General features: G+C 43.4%; 1 protein-coding gene across 3 annotated transcripts in view; it reads right to left on the bottom strand.

Annotated features, from left to right (window-relative positions):
- Window positions 1-19532, bottom strand: part of EGFL6 (EGF like domain multiple 6) — a 75218-nt gene extending 55686 nt beyond the window's left edge. For all 3 annotated transcript variants that reach the window (XM_073327946.1, XM_073327955.1, XM_073327963.1), the window contains exon 1: window positions 19274-19532. In XM_073327946.1, the coding sequence (XP_073184047.1) occupies window positions 19274-19341 (68 nt within the window). In that variant the 5' untranslated portion in view covers window positions 19342-19532. The remainder of the gene's footprint in view (window positions 1-19273) is intronic.
- Between the last annotated feature and the right edge of the window lie 7079 nt (window positions 19533-26611).

Here is a 26611-nt window from a genome sequence, read left to right as displayed (position 1 = left end):
AAGTTATACCAGATGAGGATCTGCATCTCTAATTACTTCTGCACATGAGAACGTAGCAATTGCCATGCTGGAAAATATAAGTGACCCATCTAATCTAGTATCCTGTCTCAGTGAGCTGCTTCAGAAGAACAATGAATTAGCCCTTCATGGAGTCAATTTAAGGAGTTTCTTTCTAAACCCTAAATTAAAAACTGGAAATCAGATTTTTCAGAGCTCCCAAGGGATTTGAATACCCAAGTTCCAACTAAAATCAATAAGATCCAGTGTTCCAAATGTATACCTTGCTCTGAAAATCCAAGCCTTTAATTTCTAAACATGAAAAAACCAAATGCCCACAATTTGATAATGGGGAAAAAAAAGAAAAAAGAAAAAACCCAAAACTTTTTACGTTAAGAATCACAGTATGTATGTACAAGATTCTGGGAATGCACGTGGGCTGTTGAATGGTGAGTGGCGACAGAAAGGATCCATACTGTTTAAGAAGTCTTTTTGGATGTGCGTGATCTTTTCATTGAAGGAAGATGATTGTCCTTCACTTGGTGGTTGGTGCTCAGCTCTGAGGCAGGTAGTAGAGATTTTGGATTGCTGAAGCTGTTTACCTCCCTGGATAATGCCTTAGGGCAGGACTTGTGTCAAGGTTCCTCCCCCACTCTGAACTCTAGGGTACAGATGTGGGGACCTGCATGAAAAACCTCCTAAGCTTATCTTTACCAGCTTAGGTCAAAACTTCCCCAAGGTACAAAATATTACACCCGTTATCCTTGGACTGGCCGCTACCACCACCAAACTAATACTGGTTACTGGGGAAGAGCTGTTTGGACGCGTCCTTCCCCCCAAAATACTTCCCAAACCCTTGCACCCCACTTCCTGGACAAGGTTTGGTAAAAAGCCTCACCAATTTGCCTAGGTGACTACAGACCCCAGACCCTTGGATCTTAAGAACAATGAACAATCCTCCCAACACTTGCACCCCCCCTTTCCTGGGAAATGTTGGATAAAAAGCCTCACCAATTTGCATAGGTGACCACAGACCCAAACCCTTGGATCTGAGAACAATGAAAAAGCATTCAGTGTTTTACAAGAAGACTTTTAATAAAAAATAGAAGTAAATAGAAATAAAGAAATCCCCCCTGTAAAATCAGGATGGTAGATATCTTACAGGGTAATTAGATTCAAAAACATAGAGAACCCCTCTAGGCAAAACCTTAAGTTACAAAAAAGATACACAGACAGAAATAGTTATTCTATTCAGCACAATTCTTTTCTCAGCCATTTAAAGAAATCATAATCTAACCCATACCTAGCTAGATTACTTACTAAAAGTTCTAAGACTCCATTCCTGTTCTGTCCCTGGCCAAAACGACTACAGACAGACACAGACCCTTTGTTTCTCTCCCTCCTCCCAGCTTTTGAAAGTATCTTGTCTCCTCATTGGTCATTTTGGTCAGGTGCCAGCGAGGTTACCTTTAGCTTCTTAACCCTTTACAGGTGAGAGGAGCTTTCCCCTGGCCAGGAGGGATTTCAAAGGGGTTTACCCTTCCCTTTATATTTATGACACGCCCCCCAAATCTCAGCTAGGGTGAAACACTGGCTGGGATTTCTTCCTGGAGCTCTAGGAAAACAGAGTTAATAAGACACATGCATCTCTAAATATACTACCAAGTACATAAAGACTAACAATATTTTCCACATCTCAAGGACGATTTTAACCAGTTGATTCTGGGAAACTTTCACGGGAGAGTGCATCAGCCACTTTGTTAGAAGCTCCTGAGATGTGTTGGATGTCGAAATCAAAATCTTGGAGAGCTAAACTCCACCGAAGAAGTTTTTTGTTAGTTTCTTTGACGGTGTGAAGCCACTTTAGTGCAGCATGGTCGGTTTGCAGGTGGAAACGCCGTCCCGAAACATATGGGCGTAGCTTTTCCAGAGCGTAGACAATGGCATAACATTCTTTTTCAGTGACTGACCAGTTGCTTTCCCTCTCAGACAGTTTTTTGCTGAGAAACACTACAGGGTGGAATTCTTGATCAGGTCCTTTCTGCATTAAAACTGCTCCCACACCACGCTCGGATGCATCTGTGGTTACTAGGAACGGTTTGTCAAAGTCTGGGGCCCTTAGTACAGGGTCAGACATGAGTGTCGCTTTAAGCTTGTTAAAGGCCTTCTGACACTTTCCGGTCCACTGAACAGCATTTGGCTGTTTCTTTTTGGTTAGGTCTGTCAGTGGGGCAGCGATTTGGCTGTAGTGCGGTACAAATCGTCTGTAATAACCGGCCAAGCCTAAGGAGGATTGAACCTGTTTCTTTGACTTTGGGACAGGCCACTTTTGGATAGCATCCACTTTGGCCTGTAGGGGGCTGATAGTTCCTTGACCCACCTGGTGTCCAAGGTAAGTCACTCTGTTTAGGCCTATTTGACACTTCTTAGCCTTAACAGTTAGTCCTGCCTCCCTTATGCGCTCAAGGACTTTTTGTAGATGTTCCAGGTGGTCTGCCCAGGAATCCGAAAATATGGCCACATCGTCAAGGTAGGCGACTGCATATTCTCCTAATCCCGCTAGGAGACCATCTACAAGTCTTTGGAAAGTGGCGGGTGCATTTCGCAGCCCGAAAGGGAGTACATTAAATTCATACAGCCCGAGATGTGTGATGAAGGCTGACCTTTCCTTGGCAGATTCATCTAGCGGTACCTGCCAGTACCCCTTGGTTAAGTCCAAGGTAGAGATGAACTGGGCCCGTCCCAGTTTCTCTAATAGTTCATCTGTGTGTGGCATGGGATAGTTGTCTGGGCGAGTTACAGCATTTAGCTTACGGTAGTCCACGCAAAAATGTATTTCCCCATCTGGTTTGGGAACTAGAACCACTGGAGATGCCCATGCACTTTCAGAGGGGCGGATTACACCCATCTGTAACATATCCTGGATCTCCCGTTCTATAGCAGTTTTAGCTTGAGGAGACACCCGGTAAGGTTGGACCCTAATTGGGTGAGCATTACCTGTGTCAATGGAGTGGTATGCCCGTTCAGTCAGTCCTGGGGTGGCTGAGAACGTTGGCGCGTAGCTAGTGCACAGCTCCTGGATCTGCTGTCGCTGCATACGCCCAAGTGTCATGGAGAGGTTCACCTCTTCCACACCACCAGCACATTTCCCTTCATAGTAAACCCCTTCAGGCCACTCAGCGTCGTCTCCTCCCTGGGCTGTAAACTGACAAACCTTTAATTCTCTGGAATAAAAGGGCTTTAGAGAATTAATATGATACACCTTAGGCTTTCGGTTGGAGGTGGGGAATGCTATGAGGTAATTAACAGCTCCCAGGCGCTCCTGGACCATGAATGGCCCTTTCCACGATGCTTCCATTTTATGGGCCTGGAGCGCCTTTAAGACCATGACCTGGTCTCCTACTTTGAAGGAACGCTCTCTGGCATGTTTATCATACCAGGCTTTTTGCTCTTTTTGAGCATCCTGTAAGTTTTCTCTAGCAAGGGCTAAAGAGGTTCGGAGGGTGTTTTGTAGGTTGGTTACAAAGTCCAGAATGTTAGTTCCTGGAGAAGGTGTAAATCCCTCCCATTGCTGCTTCACCAACTGCAATGGCCCCTTAACCTCACGGCCATATACAAGTTCAAATGGGGAAAACCCTAAACTGGGATGTGGTACAGCTCTGTAGGCAAAGAGCAACTGCTGCAATACTAGGTCCCAATCATTGGAGTGCTCATTTACGAATTTACGTATCATGGCCCCCAAGGTTCCATTAAACTTCTCCACCATGCCATTTGTTTGATGATGGTAAGGAGTGGCAACCAAGTGATTTACCCCATGAGCTTCCCAAAGGTTTTTCATAGTTCCTGCCAGGAAATTAGTCCCTGCATCTGTGAGGATGTCGGAGGGCCAACCTACCCTGGCAAAAATGTCTGCTAGTGCCTGGCACACACTTTTAGCCCTGGTGTTGCTTAGAGCTACTGCTTCCGGCCATCGGGTGGCAAAATCCATGAAAGTCAGTATGTACTGCTTTCCTCTGGGTGTCTTTTTCGGAAAAGGACCCAGAATATCTACAGCTACTCGCTGAAATGGAACTTCAATGATGGGGAGTGGCTGGAGAGGGGCTTTGACCTGGTCTTGGGGTTTTCCCACTCTTTGGCACACCTCACAAGACTGGACATAGGTAGAAACATCCTTGCCCATTCCCTCCCAGTGGAATGACCCCCCCAAACGGTCTTTGGTCCTGTTCACCCCAGCATGGCCACTAGGGTGATCATGGGCTAAGCTCAAGAGCTTGGCCCGGTATTTAGTTGGAACTACCAACTGTCTCTGAGGATGCCAGTCTTCCTGGTGTCCACCAGAAAGAGTTTCCTTGTATAAAAGTCCTCTTTCTACAACAAACCTGGATCGATTAGAAGAGCTGAGAGGCGGTGGGTTGCTCCGTGCCGCCGTCCAAGCTCTCTGGAGGCTTTCATCTGCTTCCTGTTCGGTCTGGAACTGTTCCCTTGATGCTGGAGACATCAGTTCCTCATTGGATTGTGGACCTAGGCTTGGTCCCTCTGGAAGCGATATAGGGGATGGAGCTGTTTCTGTTGACTGTGAACCGCTCTCCGCTGGTGCACTATGTTGGGATTCAGGCTCCGGCTGAGCCTCTTGTGTAGGGTTATCGGCTGCTGCCAGTTCAGGTTCGGTGGGGCCCTCTGGTGTTGAGGTTGCAAGTACTGGATTCAGTGCTGACACGGGGTCGGGTGTTGGTTGTTCGGCTGGTTCCGGTTCTGGGACTGGTTCCGTCTGGGTCTCTGGGACTGGATCCACTACTGCTGTTGCAGACATTGGGCTGGGGTCCAGGTCCATCACCTCTGACTGGGTCCTGATAGAAGTTTCCGGAACAGAGCTAGGCCTCACGGCTTGTTTAGCCTGGCTGCGGGTGACCATTCCCACCCTCTTGGCCTGCTTCACATGATTGGCCAAGTCTTCCCCCAACAGCATAGGGATGGGATAATCATCATAGACTGCAAAAGTCCACATTCCTGACCAGCCCTTGTACTGGACAGGCAACTTGGCTGTAGGCAAATTGAAAGAGTTGGACTTGAAGGGTTGAATCGTCACTTGGATCTCTGGGTTGATTAAATTGGGGTCCACTAAGGAAGCATGGATAGCTGACACTTGTGCTCCGGTGTCCCTCCACGCGGTGACCTTCTTCCCGCCCACACTCACAGTTTCCCTCCGCTCCAAGGGTATCTGGGAGGTATCTGGGCCTGTGGACCTCTGGTGTGATTCCGGTGCAATGAACTGTAATCTGTTGGGGTTCTTGGGGCAGTTGGCCTTTACATGCCCCAGCTCGTTACACTTAAAACATCGTCCAGCTGACGGGTCACTGGGGCGAGGAGGGTTGCTGGAGAACGGGGTGGTGGGACGATAAGGGGTCTGGAGGGTTCTTTGGGAGGTAGGTGGGGCTTTGGGCGGCCCCCGGTAATAGGGTGTGGTCTGGGGTGGTCCCTTCTGGTCTCCGCTCCAACTGCGACCAGTTTTCTTCTTCTCTGCCACCTCCACCCATCTGGCTCCAATCTCTCCTGCCTCAATTACAGTTTTGGGTTTCCCATCTAGGATGTATCTTTCTATTTCCTCAGGAACACCCTCTAAGAATTGTTCCATTTGCATTAGGAAGGGCAAATTTACTGGAGATTCAACACTTGCTCCTGATATCCAGGCATCCCAATGTTTTACAATGTGGTAGGCATGTCGGGTAAATGACATGTCTGGTTTCCACCTTAGGGCTCTGAACCTCCGACGAGACTGCTCGGGTGTTATCCCCATTCTGACTCTCGCCTTGGATTTAAACAGTTCATACTTGTTCATGTGTTCTTTAGGCATTTCAGCTGCCACCTCAGCTAAGGGTCCACTGAGCTGCGGCCTCAGCTCTACCATGTATTGGTCAGTAGAGATGTTGTACCCAAGGCAGGCCCTTTCGAAGTTTTCTAAGAAGGCCTCAGTATCATCACCTGCCTTGTAGGTGGGGAACTTTCTGGGATGGGAAGTGGTACCTGGAGAAGGATTGCTAGGGTTTGTTGGTATATTCTGCTGGGCCTTTATCCTCTCCATCTCCTCCACATGCTTCCTCTCTTTTTCCTTCTCCTCCTCCACATGCTTCCTCTCTTTTTCCCTCTCCTCCTCCACATGCTTCCTTGCCTCCATTTCCCTCTTGTGGGCAGCCTCTTGGTGTTGTTCTGCCTCCCTTGCTTGTTCCTTCTTCAGCTGCATGAGTTCTATCTGTCTTTCATGTTCCCTTTGTTTTTCCTCAGCCTGAAATTTGGCTAATTCCAGCTGTAGTCGAGCTGAGGATTTGGCCATTCTAACCTCTCTGTTTTTAACTAACTTTACACCCGAGGTTTAGAAATAAACAAACAAAACTTGGCTGTAAAATTTTGCTGTGCTGGAATAGAATACCTATTCTCTGATAGTGACTGTCAGCCTACAGAAAAAGACAATTCCCTTGTCTCTGCTCTGGGCCCAAATTAAAGCAAAAAACCTCCAACTACTTGGAAACCTGCTTACCCAGCCCAAAGGAAAAAAAATTTCTTTTCAAACCTGTGCTCCTTGTAAAACAACAAAAAAAAAATCAAAATCCTAAAAAAAACCCTGCCACTTTTGTCTCCAGGCAAATGGGTAGAGCACACCCCCCCTATTTACTTTTAGGAAGAAAAGAAAAAAAAACCTCTGGGTTGGAAGACTGTGAATTTCCCTGCAGGAGTTAAGTACCCTGCCTCCAGGCAAAGAAAACCTGCAATTCACAAGATAATCCCCTTTTGTCTCTGCTTGGCCACAAAGCAGAGAGAAACCAAGCTGCTTTCAGTTTCAAAGCTGCTTTCTGGACTTTCTTTCCAAAGAAAAAAAAATTTCCTTTTTAAAATCTGTATTTCTAGTTCAAAAAATCTCAACTGGATCTCAAATGATTTCAGGTTAATCCCACCACTGTGCCACCATGTCAAGGTTCCTCCCCCACTCTGAACTCTAGGGTACAGATGTGGGGACCTGCATGAAAAACCTCCTAAGCTTATCTTTACCAGCTTAGGTCAAAACTTCCCCAAGGTACAAAATATTACACCCGTTATCCTTGGACTGGCCGCTACCACCACCAAACTAATACTGGTTACTGGGGAAGAGCTGTTTGGACGCGTCCTTCCCCCCAAAATACTTCCCAAACCCTTGCACCCCACTTCCTGGACAAGGTTTGGTAAAAAGCCTCACCAATTTGCCTAGGTGACTACAGACCCCAGACCCTTGGATCTTAAGAACAATGAACAATCCTCCCAACACTTGCACCCCCCCTTTCCTGGGAAATGTTGGATAAAAAGCCTCACCAATTTGCATAGGTGACCACAGACCCAAACCCTTGGATCTGAGAACAATGAAAAAGCATTCAGTGTTTTACAAGAAGACTTTTAATAAAAAATAGAAGTAAATAGAAATAAAGAAATCCCCCCTGTAAAATCAGGATGGTAGATATCTTACAGGGTAATTAGATTCAAAAACATAGAGAACCCCTCTAGGCAAAACCTTAAGTTACAAAAAAGATACACAGACAGAAATAGTTATTCTATTCAGCACAATTCTTTTCTCAGCCATTTAAAGAAATCATAATCTAACCCATACCTAGCTAGATTACTTACTAAAAGTTCTAAGACTCCATTCCTGTTCTGTCCCTGGCCAAAACGACTACAGACAGACACAGACCCTTTGTTTCTCTCCCTCCTCCCAGCTTTTGAAAATATCTTGTCTCCTCATTGGTCATTTTGGTCAGGTGCCAGCGAGGTTACCTTTAGCTTCTTAACCCTTTACAGGTGAGAGGAGCTTTCCCCTGGCCAGGAGGGATTTCAAAGGGGTTTACCCTTCCCTTTATATTTATGACAACTTGGCAACCTTAATAGATGCTGATAGTAAGGCTCTCTTAGCCTGTAGCGCAGCTTCAGCATAGGCTTGAAGAATTTAGGTTTTATTCTTTCTGAATCAGCTTTTGCTTTCCTCCATCGGTGCTCAAGGTTCCATCCTGCTCTCTTCATCCAGCACAAGGTATCAGAAAACTAAGGAGATCTGTATAGGCGAAGGGGAGGAAGGGCTGTTTGGGGGCCAGCATATCAGTGGCAGAGGCCAGTACAGAATATTAATGATTCACCACTCCCCTACTCCTCCTCCCACTGTTGGTGGGGGGCTGTTGTCCTTTAACAGGCTTTGGAATTTGTTGAAGTCCATGAGCTTTGTGGTCAAATCAGGATCAGTGATCTTTATTGCCTGGGCAATGGAAAGTTTCTGACTACTTCCCTAATAATATGATGGTCTGTCCAAGATAATTGCTGGGTTGTGATGTACTCTGACATCGAGGCCCAAGGCCAGGTATCCAAGGTGTAACCAGCTGAGTGGTTTGGCCAGAGATGACCTGTGAAAGTCTTACAGAGGAAAATGAGGAGATAAATTTTACGGACTTTTGAATCTGTGATCTTGTCAATATGAGCGTCCTTAGGTGCTCTCAACATCGGTCCATCCTGGGGACAATACACTTACTTATAGGATCACGTACAGCGCCTCTTCAGATGTATGAAGACAGTGATTTAAGTGGTAATCACTACCTTAAGAAGTATATGTGAAGGCTTTTACTGCTCTATACATTAGAAGAATTCAACGTGTCATCCAATGGCCTTCCCTCTAATATTTATTTGGCCTTCTATAAAAACATTTGGTTCATCAGTGTACCAGTGTCAAAGAATACAGTGTCAATGTGCATCAGCTATGGGAGCTAAAAATTAATGCTAAATATTAAATGTTTCTGCCATACATCCTATGTAACCTCTCTGACTTCAGCAAGCGTTGTAGGAGATGTAAGCCAGTACAGAATCTCTCCCCGCCAATAACTGAAAACTGTATATGACAAACTGGCACTGGTGGTTGTTGCCACTAAGCACGGACCAAATCCTTTCCACTTTATTCATCCGGGTAGTCTGATCATCATCACTGGAGTGCTCACAGGATTAAGGCAGACAGAATTTGGATCATAAGAAATACGATCTAATTAGTTACCTTGAAAGCAAAATCTGGGCCCATTTATAGAGAAGTCAAGTTGACTTGACAAATAATTTTTTTTATTAAGTGATTAATTTTATTTAAAATATCTTTTACAAATCCCCAAATGTTCCTAAAGTAAAAATGTCAGTTCCAACCTCACCTTATAAAACTGGCACATATTTTGTAATTATCCAAATAAAATGCACACAACCCCTCTGTTAAAGATACCATCTTGGACAAGATCTTTAACTTATTCTGTCTTCAGAAATAGGACCCAGGAACAACAAGCCTTTGGATAGTTAAAGCATATTAAAGGTAGTTTCCATAACTTCTGAAGCTTTAGTCTCAGCTTCACAAATGGAAGAATGCATGAGATTTATCACTGAGGACCTCATTGTGTCCCCACAACCTGTGAGCAGAAGGGCATTCAGAGGCAGATCTCTCCCTTCCACACAGAAGAGAGGCTCAGTCACCATCTCTCCATAGGTCTGGCATTCTGTGTAGCAGGCTTTGTGAATGTTTGAAACTTTCAATATTCCTAACTCCTCCTATCTCTGCATTCTTTTCTTGTATTTATTAAATTTAGAATTTCTTCAATCATCTATGGTTGCTTAGCATCATGTCCTTACTCTCTGAATACCAACGTACTGGCTGTATGTACAGCTGTCAAACTTTTTTCATTCTTCTTTCAGTGTCTTCACTGGTGTATTCATGGGAGACGTCAAGGCTTTGGTTGACTTCTGAAATATATTCCATGCATTTTTGTTGCGGGAGTACATCCACATTGGTCTGTATTCTTGTGTATCTGCCAGGTAGTTTACATAACTTCTTAAGATTTAGTCTCAGCTTCATGACAAGCAGATTATTGTAGTCTGCCAATGGGAGCATTCTAGCGTCTAAAACTGAATTAAAGTCTTTTTAATATGAAAATGTAATCTATGTGATTTCTTGTAGGGTGGCTAGGTTTGACCGAGGGTTTCACCATGTATATAAGCTTCTTGTGTGATATTGAAGCCACCATATTATGGAGGAGTAGACTGAATTTGTAAGCAGGAACTATCAGTCTTCTCTTTCATTCCTGCACCGCAATATATAGTCTTCAACTATGTCAGCCACTTGATCTTTTCCTGTCTTGGTACTGAAGCTTTTCCTTGGTTTACTACTTTTCCATTTATCATAAAACAAATTGTCCACCACATCTTTACAGTGTTCCATGGGGAATGTAAACTTTTAGCATGCAAATTCCAATTGGTGAGATCTTGTATCTCACCAAAATTGATATTGGCCAAATTCCTGGTATAATATTAGCTATGTTTTCTTTAACATTATTGCAACTCCCCCTTCATGCCGTACTCCACCAAAATAAATCATGTCATCTCTATCCTGACATTAAGTTTCAAGGGCTTAGCTGCTTCTAACCTGTTTTGAAGTTTGCCTGCTTGATACAGTGTTCTTACATTCCACATTGCAATTTTCATCACTCAAGATGTTTCTCTCTCAATTTTCTGATAGTTGATTTTATACAGGGTGCCCGGTCACACACATCAGTGCACCCTGTAGTCCGTTTTACACTGTCTTTCCTGGTTACAAGGTAGCACGGACTGCCAGTCAGATGGCAAGGCTTTCAATTGCAGACTTAATTATAGGACTTACCTTATCTGGTGATGATTTACTAGGGGATCAGTTTCACAAACTCTCTTCTGTGACTGAATGCTGTTGACCCTTTGGGGTTCATTTGCCTTTCCAGAATCATTCTGGCAGAGCAATTTAGTGCCACTGGGGTTAGGATGGGGGCTTATTTAATGGTGGCCATTTCCAGAACCACCTTTGGGCTTTTGTGGTATTTTATTGGAGCAGCAGTGCCACCTGCTGCTCCATCATGCCTTGCTAGTACTGGCAACAGGTTGTCCACAATTGCTTAGTTGGCAGGTTTCCCTGCTTATATCATAGCTAACCTCCACATCTGAAGGCTGTCCACAACCCATGGGTGCATTCAGTTGCAGAAAATGCTGCCTCTGGGAGTTGGGACAGTTACCCAGATCTGAACAAATTAAAAAAGCATGCAAACAGGCAAACGAAAAATGGCTAGCAATGAACTATGACTATGAAATCAGATACCACCACAAAGATTCATCCCACTGTAAAAAGAACCAGGAGTCAAACAAAAGTCAAGAAAAGGAATTAGCTATATTAAAACTAAGGACTGCAGTATATGTCACGAAAGCAATAGCATCCTGGAAAAATAGTTGGAATAAGTGAAGGAACTTTCTGATGATCCTGAAAAATGGGAAGATATAAAACATTGAAATAGAAGAAAAAGCACTGCACATTACAATGTGAGAATTTAAAGGATCATTAAAAAGTAGAAAGCAAGGAAAAACAGCAGAGGAAGATGATATTGTGGTTCAAATGCTACAGTCTCTGAATGAGGATGGGTAAGTTTTAGCAGGTAAGTTTTTTAATCAGATCTATAAACACACACACAGAACTTCTGGAGAACATTCCTTTCCTGAAGGTTAATAATGCTAGAGAATGTGAACATCAAACTAAGCCTGATAAGCCATGCATGCAAAGTTTTGTTGAACATCATGGATTAAAACTAATTGTTTCTATGCAGATAGCCCTGTCCTGCTACTGCCCCCGCATGGAACTGCATAAATCCCAGGTACCCACAAAACAAATTCTTAAACGAGATGGGCTCAAAGACCAAGGTCCCGATTCCAACACTCCCCAGCATGGAAATGTTTGGATGTGGCTCATCCCTATCTCTTGTTCTTAATTTTTTCCAAACTGATTTCCCCATCCAAGGCCTCCTGGCCTGTTCCATTGGAGGGGCAGCGGGGAAAAGGCAGGATCCCACATCCCTACCAGAATCTGATGGAAATTTCTTCCATAGCAGTTCCCGCTCATGGGTCTTTCCATAGTAATAGGTGACCAGGCTCTGTGATGTCAGCTGTCAAATACAATAATTCAATAGAAATGCACGGCCTGGAGTGTGTTGTATGTACTTCCTTACTTGAAAGTGCACATCCACAACTGGTCAACTTGGTCTGCAGTTTAGGAGGTTTCTTGGATTCCTCACTGACCCTGACATACAAAAGCCAGCAGGAGAACACCTCAATCTTCCTGGACATTCTATAACAGATTTAAAAGTAGCTATACTTGAACAAAAAAAACTTCAGAAACAGACTTCAAAGAGAAACTGCAGAACTAAAATTCATTTGCAAATTTAACACCATTAATTTGGGCTTGAATAGGGACTGGGAGTGGCTGGCTCACTACAAAAGCAACTTTACCTCTCCTGGAATTGACACCTCCTCATCAATTTTTGGGAGTGGACTATATTCACCCTGATTGAATTGGCCCTATTAGCACTGGTTCTCCACTTGTGAGATAACTCCCTTCTCTTCATATGTCAGTATAATAATGCCTGCATCTGTAATTTTTCACTCCATGCATCTGAAGAAGTGGTTTTTTTACCCATGAAAGCTTATGCCCAAATAAATCTGTTAGTCTTTCAGGTGCCACTGGACTCCTTGTTGTTTTCACTGACCCTAAGCTCTCACAGGTAATGCTTTCTATCATCTCCAGTTGACCAGAAGACTTTGTCCCACCCTGATGGACGATGACCAGGCCTTGGTTAGTCATGCCTTCATCACTTTCCAGATACACCACAGCAATGAGATGTAACTGGGTATGAAGCTTTCAGCACTTAGGAAACACCAAGCAGTGCAAAAGATAGAAGCATGTCTCTTCAGCAACACAGGGTATTGAGGACAGATGTGATGTGTTTGCTACTCTCCATACTGGCTTCCCATAGAATATCAAATTGAAAAGGAGGTCTAGGACCTTGAACTCAAGGGGCTCCGTGGCCCCTAAAAGATTGATTAAGCTCTGTGATAAGGCCCCTGGTTGACAGATTTGCTTTTGGGTACAGTGCAACCCCCCTCTGCAAAAAGAGTAAAACTCATCTGTGCAAAAGACAGCTTTCTCAGGTGCCAGTCCGAGGCTGTGAAATGAACTCCCACAGGCACTATGGAGCATCGCAAACCTCACCACCATCTGTTCCAAGTGCATGGTACACTTCTTTGATCTTGCCTTCATTAACAAATACACAACAACAGGTATATTTTAAAAAGTTTTTTGGAGGAGGTTGTTTTTAACAAAACAGTTCTCTGCATATACTTCTCCCCCTGAGGAGAGGATGAGAGCAAATATGTGCCCAATTTAGTCACATTGCTTTAAGGCACAGCTGGAAGGTGGTCAGATACCATGGTGATAGACACAGCATGAAAACTATATAGAACAGTATTCGGAGACATACGAGTAAATACAGAGGGGAAAAAAATCCCCCAAACCACAACATAATTAGACCTATGCTCTACTGAGCCTGTATTGTGTACCTACAACATCACTGACAATCAATTTAGAAAGTTTCATTTCTGTCTTGGGTGCTAAAACCATTGTCAGTTTCAGGATTAACTGCACCATTTACCCCACCAAGCTTCCTTGAGGCAACCCACTCAAGGTTTCAAGCTCCTAGAAGTCACCTCCCTTGGTCGGAGACCTCCATATCTCTCAATCCAGACCTGGCGTTTAGGCTTGCAGTCCCTCTGTATCTCACTAGGATTTCCCTGGCAAGTCTCACCAGGGTACAGTATGTGTGGCTAACCTTTCTCCAGGGGCTACAGCAATGTACACCAATACATTTATATTTAGGGTAAAAGCATTATAGAGAAAACACATACCATAAAAGTTCCTATATGCATGCTAACCCTCCCCCTGAAACTTACCAGAGGTTATCCATCAGTCTTATGGGGCTCTAGTAAGCTAAACTCCTTCCAACCTTTCCTCAAAGGTTTCCCCCTTCCAGCTGCAACTGCCCTTGGACAGAGGGTGCTGTCCATTGGCTGAATCAGAAAGCAGTTCTGTGTCAATTTAAACTCAGCCTTATATACTAAAATCCTGTTTGTCCTCTCTGGAAAACGTAGCGTCAAACAGTAGATGTAAATCTCCCAAGGGGGTGTTTACAACCTGTGTGATTTGTCTTACTCATTCCCCACTGTTTTTCAGTTTCTGGAGGAGCTGTGGTAATCCTCTGGGCCCTAGGAGTTGCATACAAACCTTGGCTCACAGGGACACAAACCATACTTAAAATAGTCCCCAAAATATTGCATGTGTTTTCAATACCTGTCATGGCCATTTCCTATACAAAACAGCACATTATAGGGAAAAAAAATCTCTTTGATATACTGTACAGCACTTGAACTCTATTGCTGTCTCATGATAGGCCAAGTTAATTCAGAACAAGTACAGAAACTGGTAACAAATCTGAAGGTGAAAGGCAATTTGGATGAAAGTGATCATGAAACGACAGATTTCGTGATCCTAAGGAAAGGAAGGAGTGAGAGCAGCACAATAAAGACAACGGACTTAAAATAAAAAAAGCAGACTCAAACTCAGAACTAGTAGGTAAGGCTTGTGACGTTGCACTCCATATGTTTTATGAAAATATGTTTATAAGTGTGAATATGATGTAACTGGAATATGCTTCATGCAAAAGGTCTCTTGTAAGGTATCATTACAAAGCTTATGATCTATGGAGTGTGTTCATCCTATTTGTTTGCATGTATTATTTCTATGTCTGGAGTTAGGAGAATAAGATATAAACTTGTATTACTGATGTAAACGTGTTAAGTGGAAGCCATTAAGGGTGCTTCAGAATCAATGAACTGCGAATGGGTTTGTTTACCTGCAACCCTTCCCGTGTACCTGTCTTCCAGCTACTAGGTAATGAAGAAGTAGGTTTTACAGTGACATGTGACCATGTCGCCTGAACTGGAATCCATCTGAAACCTGGTCCTTTTCCATTTAGAATTAGGGTTGGGGATCCAGAGAGACAAAAGATTCCCGCCTTGTGCCAAAGCTATACAGGGGGGTGGAACAGAACAAAGGGGGCTGCCAGTCATGAGAAATCCACGAGTTACCACCTGAGCTGAAACTAGCAAGGTCTGTACCGGGGAAAGGACTGGGCCCAGACTAGGAAAGAGTCTAGTCTGTGAAAGACGCTTACTAGAACATCTCTGAGGGTGAGGTTTACCTGTATTCAGTTTCCTACTGTATTAGGGTTAGACTTGCATATTTTATTTTGCTTGGTAACTTACTTTGTTCTGTCTATTATTACTTGAGACCACTTAAATTCTACTTTTTATACTTAATAAAATCACGTTTGTTTATTAATTAACCCAGAGTAAGTGATTAATACCTTGGGGAGCAAACAGCTCTGTATCTCTCTCTATCAGTGTTATAGAGGGCAGACAATTTATGAGTTTACGCTGTATAAGCTTTATACAGAGTAAAATGGATTTATTTGGGGTTTGGATCCCATTGGGAACTGGGTGTCTGGGTGCTGGAGACAGGAGTACTTGCTGAGCTGTTTTCAGTTAGTCTGCAGCTTTGGGGACGTGCGTCAGACCCTGGGTCTGTGTTGCAACAGGCTAGCGTGTCTGGCTCAATATGACAGGGTTCTGGAGTCCCAAGTCTTCTATTATCATTTGATTTAGTTGGGGTTGGTCCTGCTTTGAGCAGGGGGTTGGACTAAATGACCTCCTGATGTCTCTTCCAACCTTAATCTTCTATGATTCTAGGATAGTCCCAACTTTGCCCTAACCAACTCAGGTTATGAAACATGGTGAAGCTTCAGCTTCAGTGAGAGCTCCTTCAGAACCCAGGAGGAATTCTGTCTGAGTCAGCAAGAATTTGCCTAAGGTTTCCATCATGCCCTTCCTCCTCCACCCCTTCCCTTCGAAAAACCCTCTCAATTGCATGGTTATGCCTCAAAGGCACAACTCAGCCCTGGTTTTTTACTCTTTAAATAACTGTAGATTGTTTTCATGCCCATCTGCCACTAATCACATTATACAAATCTAGTTCTTTTAATTCTTTCCCAAATGGCTAGACATTCTTTTCAGCATGTCGCCATTTTCTCACGGTTCTCTGAACTGTTTCCAGTTCAAATATATTTTCTGGTAATGAAAGACCTAGAACGGAACACAGTATTCAAATGGATTGATCCTACAGTCCTTTTGCAGATAACATTCCCATCTAAATCAATGAGCGTTTTTCCTGAGTTAGTACTGCAAGACTAGGGCCTAGGGTGAAATCCTGGCCTCAATGAAATCAATGGAAGTTTTACCAGAATTTCATCCCTAATATGTGGAATAACCTGAACCTTAAAGACAAGAACCATTTTCATCTGCTCCACAATATGATGCCTCTGACCACACTGCAAAAATCTTATCAATCTTTTCTTCTCGTCTTTCTTAGGTCTCTACAAGCTTGTTTCTTAACTTTTGTCCATTATGACCAGTATGTTTCTTTTGTTATCACTTCTTTTCAGGACTCTGCCTTTTCAGTGACTGATTATTTTTCCTTTAAGAAAAATATTAGTATTTTAACTTCAGTTTTTCAAAGCTGATTCTAATTTTCTATTTCCTGTCCATATTTCTAAACTGTATGGGACACTTGGTATCTTTTTGTCCCTTTAATTTAGGATCCTCTACAAAATCTATTTAACATGCTGTTTAACTCTTCCATCCAGATGTCTAAAGTCTGTTTTTATTAGAACAAGATGTAGCTCTGATCTTGGGCAAAACCCACTGGGAACCACTACGACCACCAATCCGTCTTGTCAGACCTATGCATTGGACATGGAGTAAGCATCAGTCTTCAAATTTCCTGCTTTAATGTTATAAAATTTAGTTTTTATATGACAGTTTTAGTTTTTAGTTTTTACATCACTGGTTCTGCTAAAAATCAAAGAAACATTTTCTGTTAAAATGCTTTCATTTTGCAATTTCAGGCCTCTGAAAAAGCTTGAAACACAAATGCATAAAACCTCAAGAATTAACTAACACGAACATAATGCTTGTTATGGATGCCCTGCTTGAAGTGCAAAATGTGTTTTCTATATGAGCAGCTCTGGAGTTCATAAACTTGAGTCCCTGTGCAGTTCCTGAAAAACTGAGCACTTGACAGCTCTGAACATGCTGGAACAGCACACTTCCACTTGCTGATAAGAAACATACCAGTTCATGACCCTAATACTAAACAAATAAACCATGCTACATCTTGAAAACTTCATCTCTAATTGTAATAGTTACTATTTTATTGTGGTCTTTATGGCTTTTTGCTTAACTCTGAATGTGAAGCCCTGGAAAAGTTTGTCTGATACTGAGTAACGTTGTTAATTCCCTCTCAAAATTGTATGCTGGACCTTACCTCGACGTTCTCCTTGTTAAAAAACCTTGAACATATGGTTATTATGAATGTTTATTTCTATAAGCAAATTTAAGAGAAGGACAATTTATAGCCTTCTGTATTTTGCTTCCCTCCTTTGTATTCATCTATATTTCCTTGAGTTTTTTAAGTTAGAGCCAGAGCCATCCCCAGTGTAACCCCATTGACTTCAGTGGAATTACTCCAGGGAAAGTTTAGTCTATAGTCTGTAAAATAGAGGGAAAGTCTTAATAACTGTATCTTCAGTAGCATTATACTTAGGGTTACTAGCTGTCCTGATTTTATAGGGACTGTCCTGATATGCAGGGCTTTTTCTTATATAGCCGCCTATTGCCCCCCACCCCCATCCCGATTTTTCACACTTGCTATCTGGTCAACCTAGCTATACTCAGCTTTATAAAAATCAGAGCTGTACCAATAAGCAGTTGTGAATTTAACATGCTGCACATCTATCTGCACCTACTTACTGGAAGATGCTTGAGGGTTTGATGCATCCAAAGCTCTGGGGGAAAACACATGAAGATATAGATTCCTATGGAAAGTCTATTAAATCCATGTCAGTCAAAGTACCATACAAGAATCTCTCTGCTTAGGCAGAAACAGCATAAATAGGAAAAGCTGATCACCACCACCAAACAGCTGCTTGCACCCACTCAAAGTTCAAGACGATCATTGCCCTCCAGAATCAGCTGCTGCAATAGCCACTGATAAGAAACTAGTTAAAGAAGGAAAAAGCAAAAGCAGGGGTTCAAACCTGGATTGAATTAACACACATTAAAGCTAGTGATGGGCTTGAAACACAACTCCAGGTCTGGCCACCCATGAAGTTGCAGGTTCCTAACTAGAATCCACATTTCACACAGACACACACACACCTCTCTCTCTCTCACTATCTTTATAATGGATCAACGTAAAATTCTAGATCCAAATGCTCCAGAACTTTGCAGTGTTAGGAATCTGATACTGAAATGTTCAACTTAGGTCTCTCTCTAATTGCAATTCACATAATAATATAGGTTTTACACTTATACTTAGATATCATGAGATTGGTACATTACAAATATATGTACCCATGTACATGCATTAACAGAGGTACAGCAAGACACGCAGGTTATATATCCATCTCCAACATATATGTTGTTTAAAAAGATTATCATGTAGAGGAATGGGGGGAAACTTAAATTAACATACATTTGAGTAGAATTGGGAGAATACTGAAGGAAAAAATGGCAAATATTCATTTAATTAAAAAAAATCCAAAGCCCTTTGTATTAGTTTTCTGTGATTATTAGCACAAGTGATTTTTCTCGTTCTCAGGAATGGTTGCAGAAAGCAAAACAGTCTCACGAGGAGAGGTGGACAGGTGTCTGTGCAAATGTTCCTAGGAAAAGTGCTTCTGTCGCCACCTTGATCTCTCTGATTTCCCTCCTCTTACTTTTAAGAGATTCACTCACCCATCAGAGCACAAACACTGGGGTGACCAACCACACATCCCCGACAGCGAACCGCCGAAGAGACAGCCAAAGCAAACAGCTGGCGGACAAACCACCTGGTGAAATATGTCTGATGAAGTGAGCTGTAGCTCACGAAAGCTTATGCTCAAATAAATTGGTTAGTCTCTAAGGTGCCACTAGTCCTCCTTTTCTTTTTGCGGATACAGACTAACAGGGCTGCTACTCTGAAACCTGTCCGGGGAAGCGTTCAGCAGCCAGATGAGAGGAATGAGCACATCTGTACTGCGCCCCTCCCCTGATCGCTGGCCAGCAGAAACAAAGGGCTGACACTGGCCGCCGCAGAGAGCCTGCCCAGCTCTCCCCTAGGGCTGAGCCGCCCAGCTTTGCGGGACAGACCACCCCCCATTTCACCCTCCCCTGCCTTGCCCCCGCGGGGTTTCCGTGCGACGCAGAGGAGAGCCCTGCCCTGGGCCGGTCCTGTTCTACTAACCTGGCCGTGTCAGCAAATCCACGGGTAACAAAGGGCAGCAGGGCGGCTAGCAAAGCGATCGGCCCCATGGCTGAACTGCAGGGAATTGGGGGCAGAGGGGGGAGCGAGCTCTGGGCGGCGGCTGCTGCTGCTGCTGCCGCCGCCTTTGGGGGTGTGATTTGCCCTCCCCCTCCAGCGCCGGCTCGGGGCTCCAGAGCAGCAGCCAGGGGCAGGGAGGGCGGGCAGCGGAGGATCGCGGGGAGCTCCGCCAGCGGGGACACCCCCACCCCGCAACCGCTGCTAGTGCGGGATCTGGTTAAATAGGACAGGGGTAGGCTGGGGGCGGGCCACTCGCCGGCACGGGGCGACCCGCCTCCAGCAACACACACGGGCTGCTGCCGCTTCAAAGCAAGTGACCTGCAGTGGCCGCGGCGCGCGGGATGCGGGGCAAAGGTGGGCCCGGGTTGGCCCCCACCAATCCATTAATTAACCCCCCCCCCTCCAACCCACCGCAAAGAAAGTCAGCGTCACCCACATTCTCGCTTTCAGATAACGACCCCGAGAGGCGGGGGAGGAGGAGAAAGGCAGCTTGTGTTTACCACAGCTTCACCTGGGGCCTGGCGGAGGCCGCTGGCACCTCATCCAGGAGGTAAAACAAGGGTGACATGTACTGACAGCCCCCCTTGACAGAAGTGGTTAATAATGGATTGCCAGCGGTGGTGGGCAGTACAAATTCCCAGAAACATTCCCAGGCGTTTTGTGCTGGCTCTCTGCAAACAGGGATTGATTTTAGTGGTGCAAACAGGCTTATCCCCCTTCCCCCCCCACACTGTTCCTCAGACGTTCCTGTCAACTGCTGGAAATGGCCCACCTCCATTATCACTACAAAAGGTCCCCCCCTGCCCCCCGTGACAGCTCACCTTACCTGATCACTCTCCTTACAGTGTGTATGGTAACACCCCTTGGTTCATGTTCTCTGTGTATATAAATCTCCCCACTGTATTTTCCACTGCATGCATCTGATGAAGTGAGCTGTAGCTCACGAAAGCTTATGCTCAAATAAATGGGTTAGTCTCCAAGGTGCCACAAGTCCTCTTCTTCTCTTTGCGGATACAGACTAACACAGCTGCTACTCTGAAACCTGTCATGAAGGAAAATGCATTTCAGGCATACGTCTATTTACAAACCGAGAGTTTCATGTTTCCATTCATGGGTATTCTCACCTCCAGCTGCCCCCGCCAGGGCAAACATTTACTGTCATTTAACATGTTTAGTATGGCAGTGCCTAAGACCAGCCAAGGATGGGACTCCCCTGCTCTGAAGAGCATGAGCATTCATTCTTAACAAGCCCCACCAGGGCTGCTGGAATAATTTATATAATGGGGTGCTGAGAGCCACTGAACCACACTGTACACCCTGTATATGATGGAAACCACTTCAAACAGGGGCCACAGCAGCACCCCCAGTTCCAGCACCTATGTATCTACATATTTCCATTCTCTTTTCTGGATAACTTTGGAGATAAGAAGCTGTTGAACAGTGGTTCTCAAACTTTTTTTACTGGTGACCTCTTTCACATAGCAAGCCTCTGAGTGCCACCCCCCCCCAAAATTAAAAACACTTTTTTGTATATTTAACACCATTATAAATGCTGGAGGCAAAGCAAGGTTGGGGTGGAGGTTGACAGCTCACGACCCCCCATGTAATAACCTCAAGACCCCCTGAGGGGTCCCGACCCCCAGTTTGAGAACCCCTGCTGTTGAACTTTCTACTGAATTTTGGCATTTGTTATGTATCTAGTATTCTCCTGAGGCATTTTTTCTTCCAGACATTTAGACATGTGTCTGTACCTTTGGTAGGTTTCCAGCTTTCACATTCCTATGCTAAGGTAGAAATAATATTTAAGTTAAAGAGTGAGAGTTTGGTCCTTAAACTGTAGATTTTCAGTGACCAAGTCTTGTTTAAGACAATGAAAGTAGCTGCCACCTTGCCAATTCATGACATGATTTCCTTCTGGACATCCCCCTGGGCTTCAGTGTTACTGCCAAGATATGAGAATTGACTCACCTCATAATGTGTGAGTACAGAGCTGCTGGGGTTCTCAGCTTTATTTTTTTCCATAACTATTAACCCTTTCTTTTGTGATACTTTTAATCTTGACTTGCACATTGGCTGAACAGTCACTCAGAAGAGCTGCGTTGTCCGCAAAATTTAAATCTTCTAGTGTCCTGTTGTTGACCCATGCAATGCCTGTGGTGCATTGGTCTATGCTTTCTCTCATAATGAGGTCAATGGTAATGCCAAACAGAAGAGGTGAGAGAATGCATCCTTGTTTGACACCAGTGTCTGTGTTAAACCATCAATATTCTTTGTAAATAAACAGGTTTGCATCAAATAAATACCCGATTCCATCTTCTATTTTCTCCTCCTTATAGAAACAAACCACAAGACCACAAACATTGGCTAATCACCTGATTTCAAAGGGACTTAACAATACAGAGGACAGGCAAAGAGCAGTCCAGGATAGATAGGGATGGCAGAGCCTTATTTGTGCTCTAATGTAGCATTTGGCACTGGCAGCATGGGAAGGATTCAGATTCAGTTTTCTCTCCAGCAATATCTGGGCATGGGTTTGGTCAGTAAACAGAAACAATGGGCTAGATTTCAATCCCATTTATAGCTGTGCAAATGCAGAGTTACAACATTGTGTATCTTGAGTAACTGATGCCAGAATCTGATTTGATGCAATGTGACTTATCTGAGTAACCACAACAGCTCAAACTTTATACCAAACTATGCCAAGTATATGCAGTGCTGTTCAAAAACAATTCAGAAAGGTAAAGAATTCTCAAAAAGATGTGTGAAATACAGTTATATGACACATTCAAGAGAGTTTTAATCTTCTATGAAATGTCCAGAGCTGAAAAACCCACCCATAAATCTGTGGAATAATTTATTCTTTGCAGATTATTCACCCATTTTTAATCATAATAATGAATCTGACTCAATAGAGAGCAGGCAAAGCCATGCCTTAAGGAACCTCGTCCAGTAACAATACTTTGAATGGAAGGTGTTCTACAAGTGCAATGATATCTTAGCTCTTTAGAAACAATTAAGTCTTGTGAGCTAGGGAAGAAGCACTATCCACATTTGACAGAAGGAGAAGCTAAAACAAGTCAAATGACATGCCCAAGATCCCCCAGGACTTCTGTGGCAGAGACAGAAATAGAACCCAGATCTTTGATAGCAACTTCTGTTCCTTAACTACAGGATCAGCCCCTTCTACTCTTTGTAAGTACAAGTGTTTTAAGCAGAAATGCCTGTTCAACTCTATCTGAACTCTACCCAGAGGGATCATTAAATCTCCCCACCATGCTCACATAAAAAACAACAACAAAAACATATCAAAATATAATATTTTATCAAAAACCCATAAAATAGTCTGACATTTCTCATCCAGTCTTGATGTTAAATATCCCATGATGGGATCCTCTGCTGGTTTTTCATTTGTCTCCTGTGACTGCAGACTTCCTCCCAAAATGTCCTTGTGCAGACCCTATATCATCTCTTAGGTTGCCAGTTTTAGTTGGACGTATTCCTGGAGGTTTCATCACATGACAATTTTTAATTAAAGATTAATCTTTAATTCCTGGAGACTCAGGACAATCCTGGAGGGTTGGCAACCCTATCATCTCATCATAGAGGAGGCAGCATCAAAACTTTAGAGTTCTTTATTGAAAACCATAATTGTAACAAGATGTAAAATTGTTGAAAATTAAAATAATCCATAGATGTTGTAAAATGTGTAAATGCCATCTGTTGGGGGACGGTATAGGACTGGTAATGGGATACAGCCCTTTCATCGCTAGGTCACTGGTTCAAATACAGCCCTGGACAGTAGGGAAGAGACACTGTTGCCATTTGATAGCTGGTCAGTGGCCATCGTGAAGTGAATTGGCATTGACGTCGAGTGAATGTCTGGTGACTAACTCACCAAGGGGTGGTTACTTCAGGATACGCTTAAGGTAATTTGGTGAGACAGACTGGGGAAATATGCATTGCCAATATCAGTGTCCTCGTATTTGGCTGCCTGTGTGGTTGACAAAGAGAGGAATTCCATCAGTTCAGTACCATTTAAGGGCACTACATTTTCTTAAAATTAAAATTATAAAAACATGGAGATTTCATCATGCATGTGCATTTCTACAGACACTCAATTAATGTAGCCTTTGATGCAAGACATGCCATTAAAATAATGATCAATGTTTTACTGAGGGAAGGTGAATTTGAGTCTGAATTTTAAAATTACATAGTTGTGCACTATAATTCTTCCCTTCAAAATCATTTTAGATTATACTAATCTATTGATAGGTAATAGCCAGACTATCTAAAGGGCTGCCTTATGTTTAGTAAGATAAACTGAAATACTAGATTTCATACAGGATGTTTAGCTTTTGCCAGTACATTAATATTTGCAATTCCATCTCCTTTTAAGGATTCAGTCCTGGAAGGTGCTGAGCTATCCTGTGAGATGTTGAGTGTTCCCATTCAGCATTTGCCAGATTAATCCCAAAGGCAGGAAATCATCAATCATTGGAGTATCATCCACTCCTCACACTTAGGACAAGGTTCAAATGAGAGGCTTTAAACAGTGAAAGAGCCCAGTGGAATGGGACATAGACTTTACTCATGCTTGGCATCTGAGTTTGGTTTTACTCTAGGCCTCCCTTATACAAAACCTACCCCCAGAGTGCAATGGCCTTCTTCTGAAGCTACCAAGGCCCCGTCTACATTGATACCTTTATTGCAACTATAACTGAGTCAGGGAGCTTGGTTACAACATATTTCTCCCCTAACCAGCAGTAGTAAAAAAAAAAAAAGAAAAAAAAAAAAAAAGGAGTAAACTAACCTAAACCAATCTCCATATTCCCCAAATGGGCAAACTCCATTTACCTATGTTTACATCAACAACATTACTGCCAATCTGTTTACAACATGATTAAAAATTGTAGAGGGTTACCACAGAGCCATGTCCATTTAAACATGTTCCACAGTAGAACATTAAAACAGGCTGTAACCAGGTCCCTCAATTCAGTTGTAGTAGTATTGTAGACAAGGCTTGAGAGTGTGATATCCTCTCCAGAGTGTTGCCAAACACTCCAGAGGTTGTTCCTAAACACAGACCTGCTTTGCTGTGGGGCCTGCCGGTCAATGGAAGTCAGTACTCACACTCATCCATAGTAAATGTTTACTCAGCTAGCCCAGAGATTGTTTGGGACTTGACCATTTTGTGAGATTAGACTGAAGTTTATTCCGAGGACAAAAGGAAAAAATGAGAACTCAGCTTCTATCAGCTCCTCCACCCTTTTCTCTTTCTTCCTGTCTCCTCCACTCAAAATGCCTTGCACTAACTGGGCAACTGGTCATCTGATGAGAGCCATCTGAGCTTTGGTATAAATACGGCAATGTCATTTCAGTGCTAGTGGAAAAGGTGACGCAATATCCTGAAAAACAGGGGAACTGATATCAGTCTTCTGTCATTCCTATTTAGGATGATCTCAGATATGGTAGAGTCATATGAGAAACAGGTGTGTATTGCAGATCTCTCTGGAATTGTTCATTAATATCATTAAAGGAGCAACAGGATGTTTAATGTCCTCCTTGGATGGGTTACTAGCCCATCAAAGCAGAGCCCTTACCAAACACTTACACAAGTGGCTGATTTATCCAGGATTTCTCACTCCACCTCTGTCTGGGCTATTATTTTGTTTTCCTTCCTGACCTTCCACACTACTGAACTCTAAATGTTTTTAAGCTCTGGTGTGTAGAAAGCTCAGTGAGGTGATGATAAAATCTCCACCCAGATCTTTCATTTTTCCCCCTCTAAACAAAGCACACAGGCATAATATAAATTCCCAAAGTGACAGATTTACACTGCTTACACATTCTATGGCCTTCCTTTGGGTAACAAAAGTATTATACTGACAGCATGGAAAGCACAAGAATCAACAATACTGGGAGGTTATCGCAACAAACATAGTATAGCTAAATAATTAGCACATAAAATGTCCAACCCAAACTTCCTGGATTCCAGCCAGCCCCACAAACAATACACAAGGCACATGCATTTAACAGTCTAGTGCTTCAAAAGGCACGACTACCCAGGTTTAAAATGATGGGACAAATTCTGCTCTTTCAAAATTCAGCTGTATGATTGGGCGAAATCTGAACTAATTTACAGCAAATTCAATTTACAATGTTTCCTTTTCAGATAGTTACAAAAATAAGTGATTTCCCCCTCCCCCCCACAACAGACATACACATTCTCTTTTGTACCAATGGCAGCATATAATTTTAAAATTCAGTAACTGATGGTCACTAGGATCAGCTGCTGTAAAAGCCCAGTGTCCCCAAGCCCCTTGTCAGGGAATCAGCTACATCCTCTCCAAAAGCTAACCGAATTAATACAAATTATTAATTTTGGCAAGAACTTCAAGGAAACATATCCTACATCTAAAGTGGTGCTTGAGTCTCTGCAGCAGTTATATGAGGTCCCCCCGCCCCACACACTCTCACACTACGGGGATCCTTAGTTAAGAATTTCCAGTTTCTTATTCTGCATAATTAAATGAACCCTGGACACAAACTGAACTTGCTGATTCATGTCAATGACGTCATAGCCATGTCAATTATACCTAGTCATTGCTCAGATATGACCTTTTTGCCTTATTTAAGAAACAATATTTTCCAAAATAATCATAGGACATGACAGGCAATACATTTACGAAGGATTAGTCCACTTTTTTGGAGGCAGTGTATTTCTAGCAATTCATCCAAGACAGGCACTAACGCCTGCATAACAAACTATTTCTTAAGTATCCAGGCTGTCTGACGGGTCGGTTTCTTCTCTCCCGTACATCAGCTTTACACTAGAGTATCACCATTGATTTCAGTGAAGTCGCTCCTGATTTACACCAGTGAAGTGAGAGGAGAATCAGGCCCACTGTCTGTTGGGCACAAACTGTAGGGTTCGAGGAAGTGCACTCCATTGCTATACCCCTTCAGGGGTGGTCAGTCAGCTGTAGTGGTCTATGCCACATGTATGCGAATTGCTCCCTGCTAATGCCCACTGGAACATCTGACTGGCCCCACACTGTGCTTCCCAACCCCTTTGGGGGTGGCACATGTTCCAGTGGGCATTAGCAGGGAGTAATATCTCTGCAAAAGAAGGGCAACTGTGGGACTGCAACTGGGGCTGGCCCCCATGTGAGGGGCTATGGAAGGACTCTTCTTCTACCCTTCCCTCGGTACTCACACAGGGGCCATTCACAATACAGACAAGATGAGAGTGGTCCACAA

Source organism: Lepidochelys kempii, chromosome 1, assembly GCF_965140265.1.
Source record: "Lepidochelys kempii isolate rLepKem1 chromosome 1, rLepKem1.hap2, whole genome shotgun sequence".
Classification (NCBI taxonomy): Eukaryota; Metazoa; Chordata; order Testudines; family Cheloniidae; genus Lepidochelys; species Lepidochelys kempii.
This window is presented reverse-complemented; position numbering and strand designations above follow the sequence as displayed.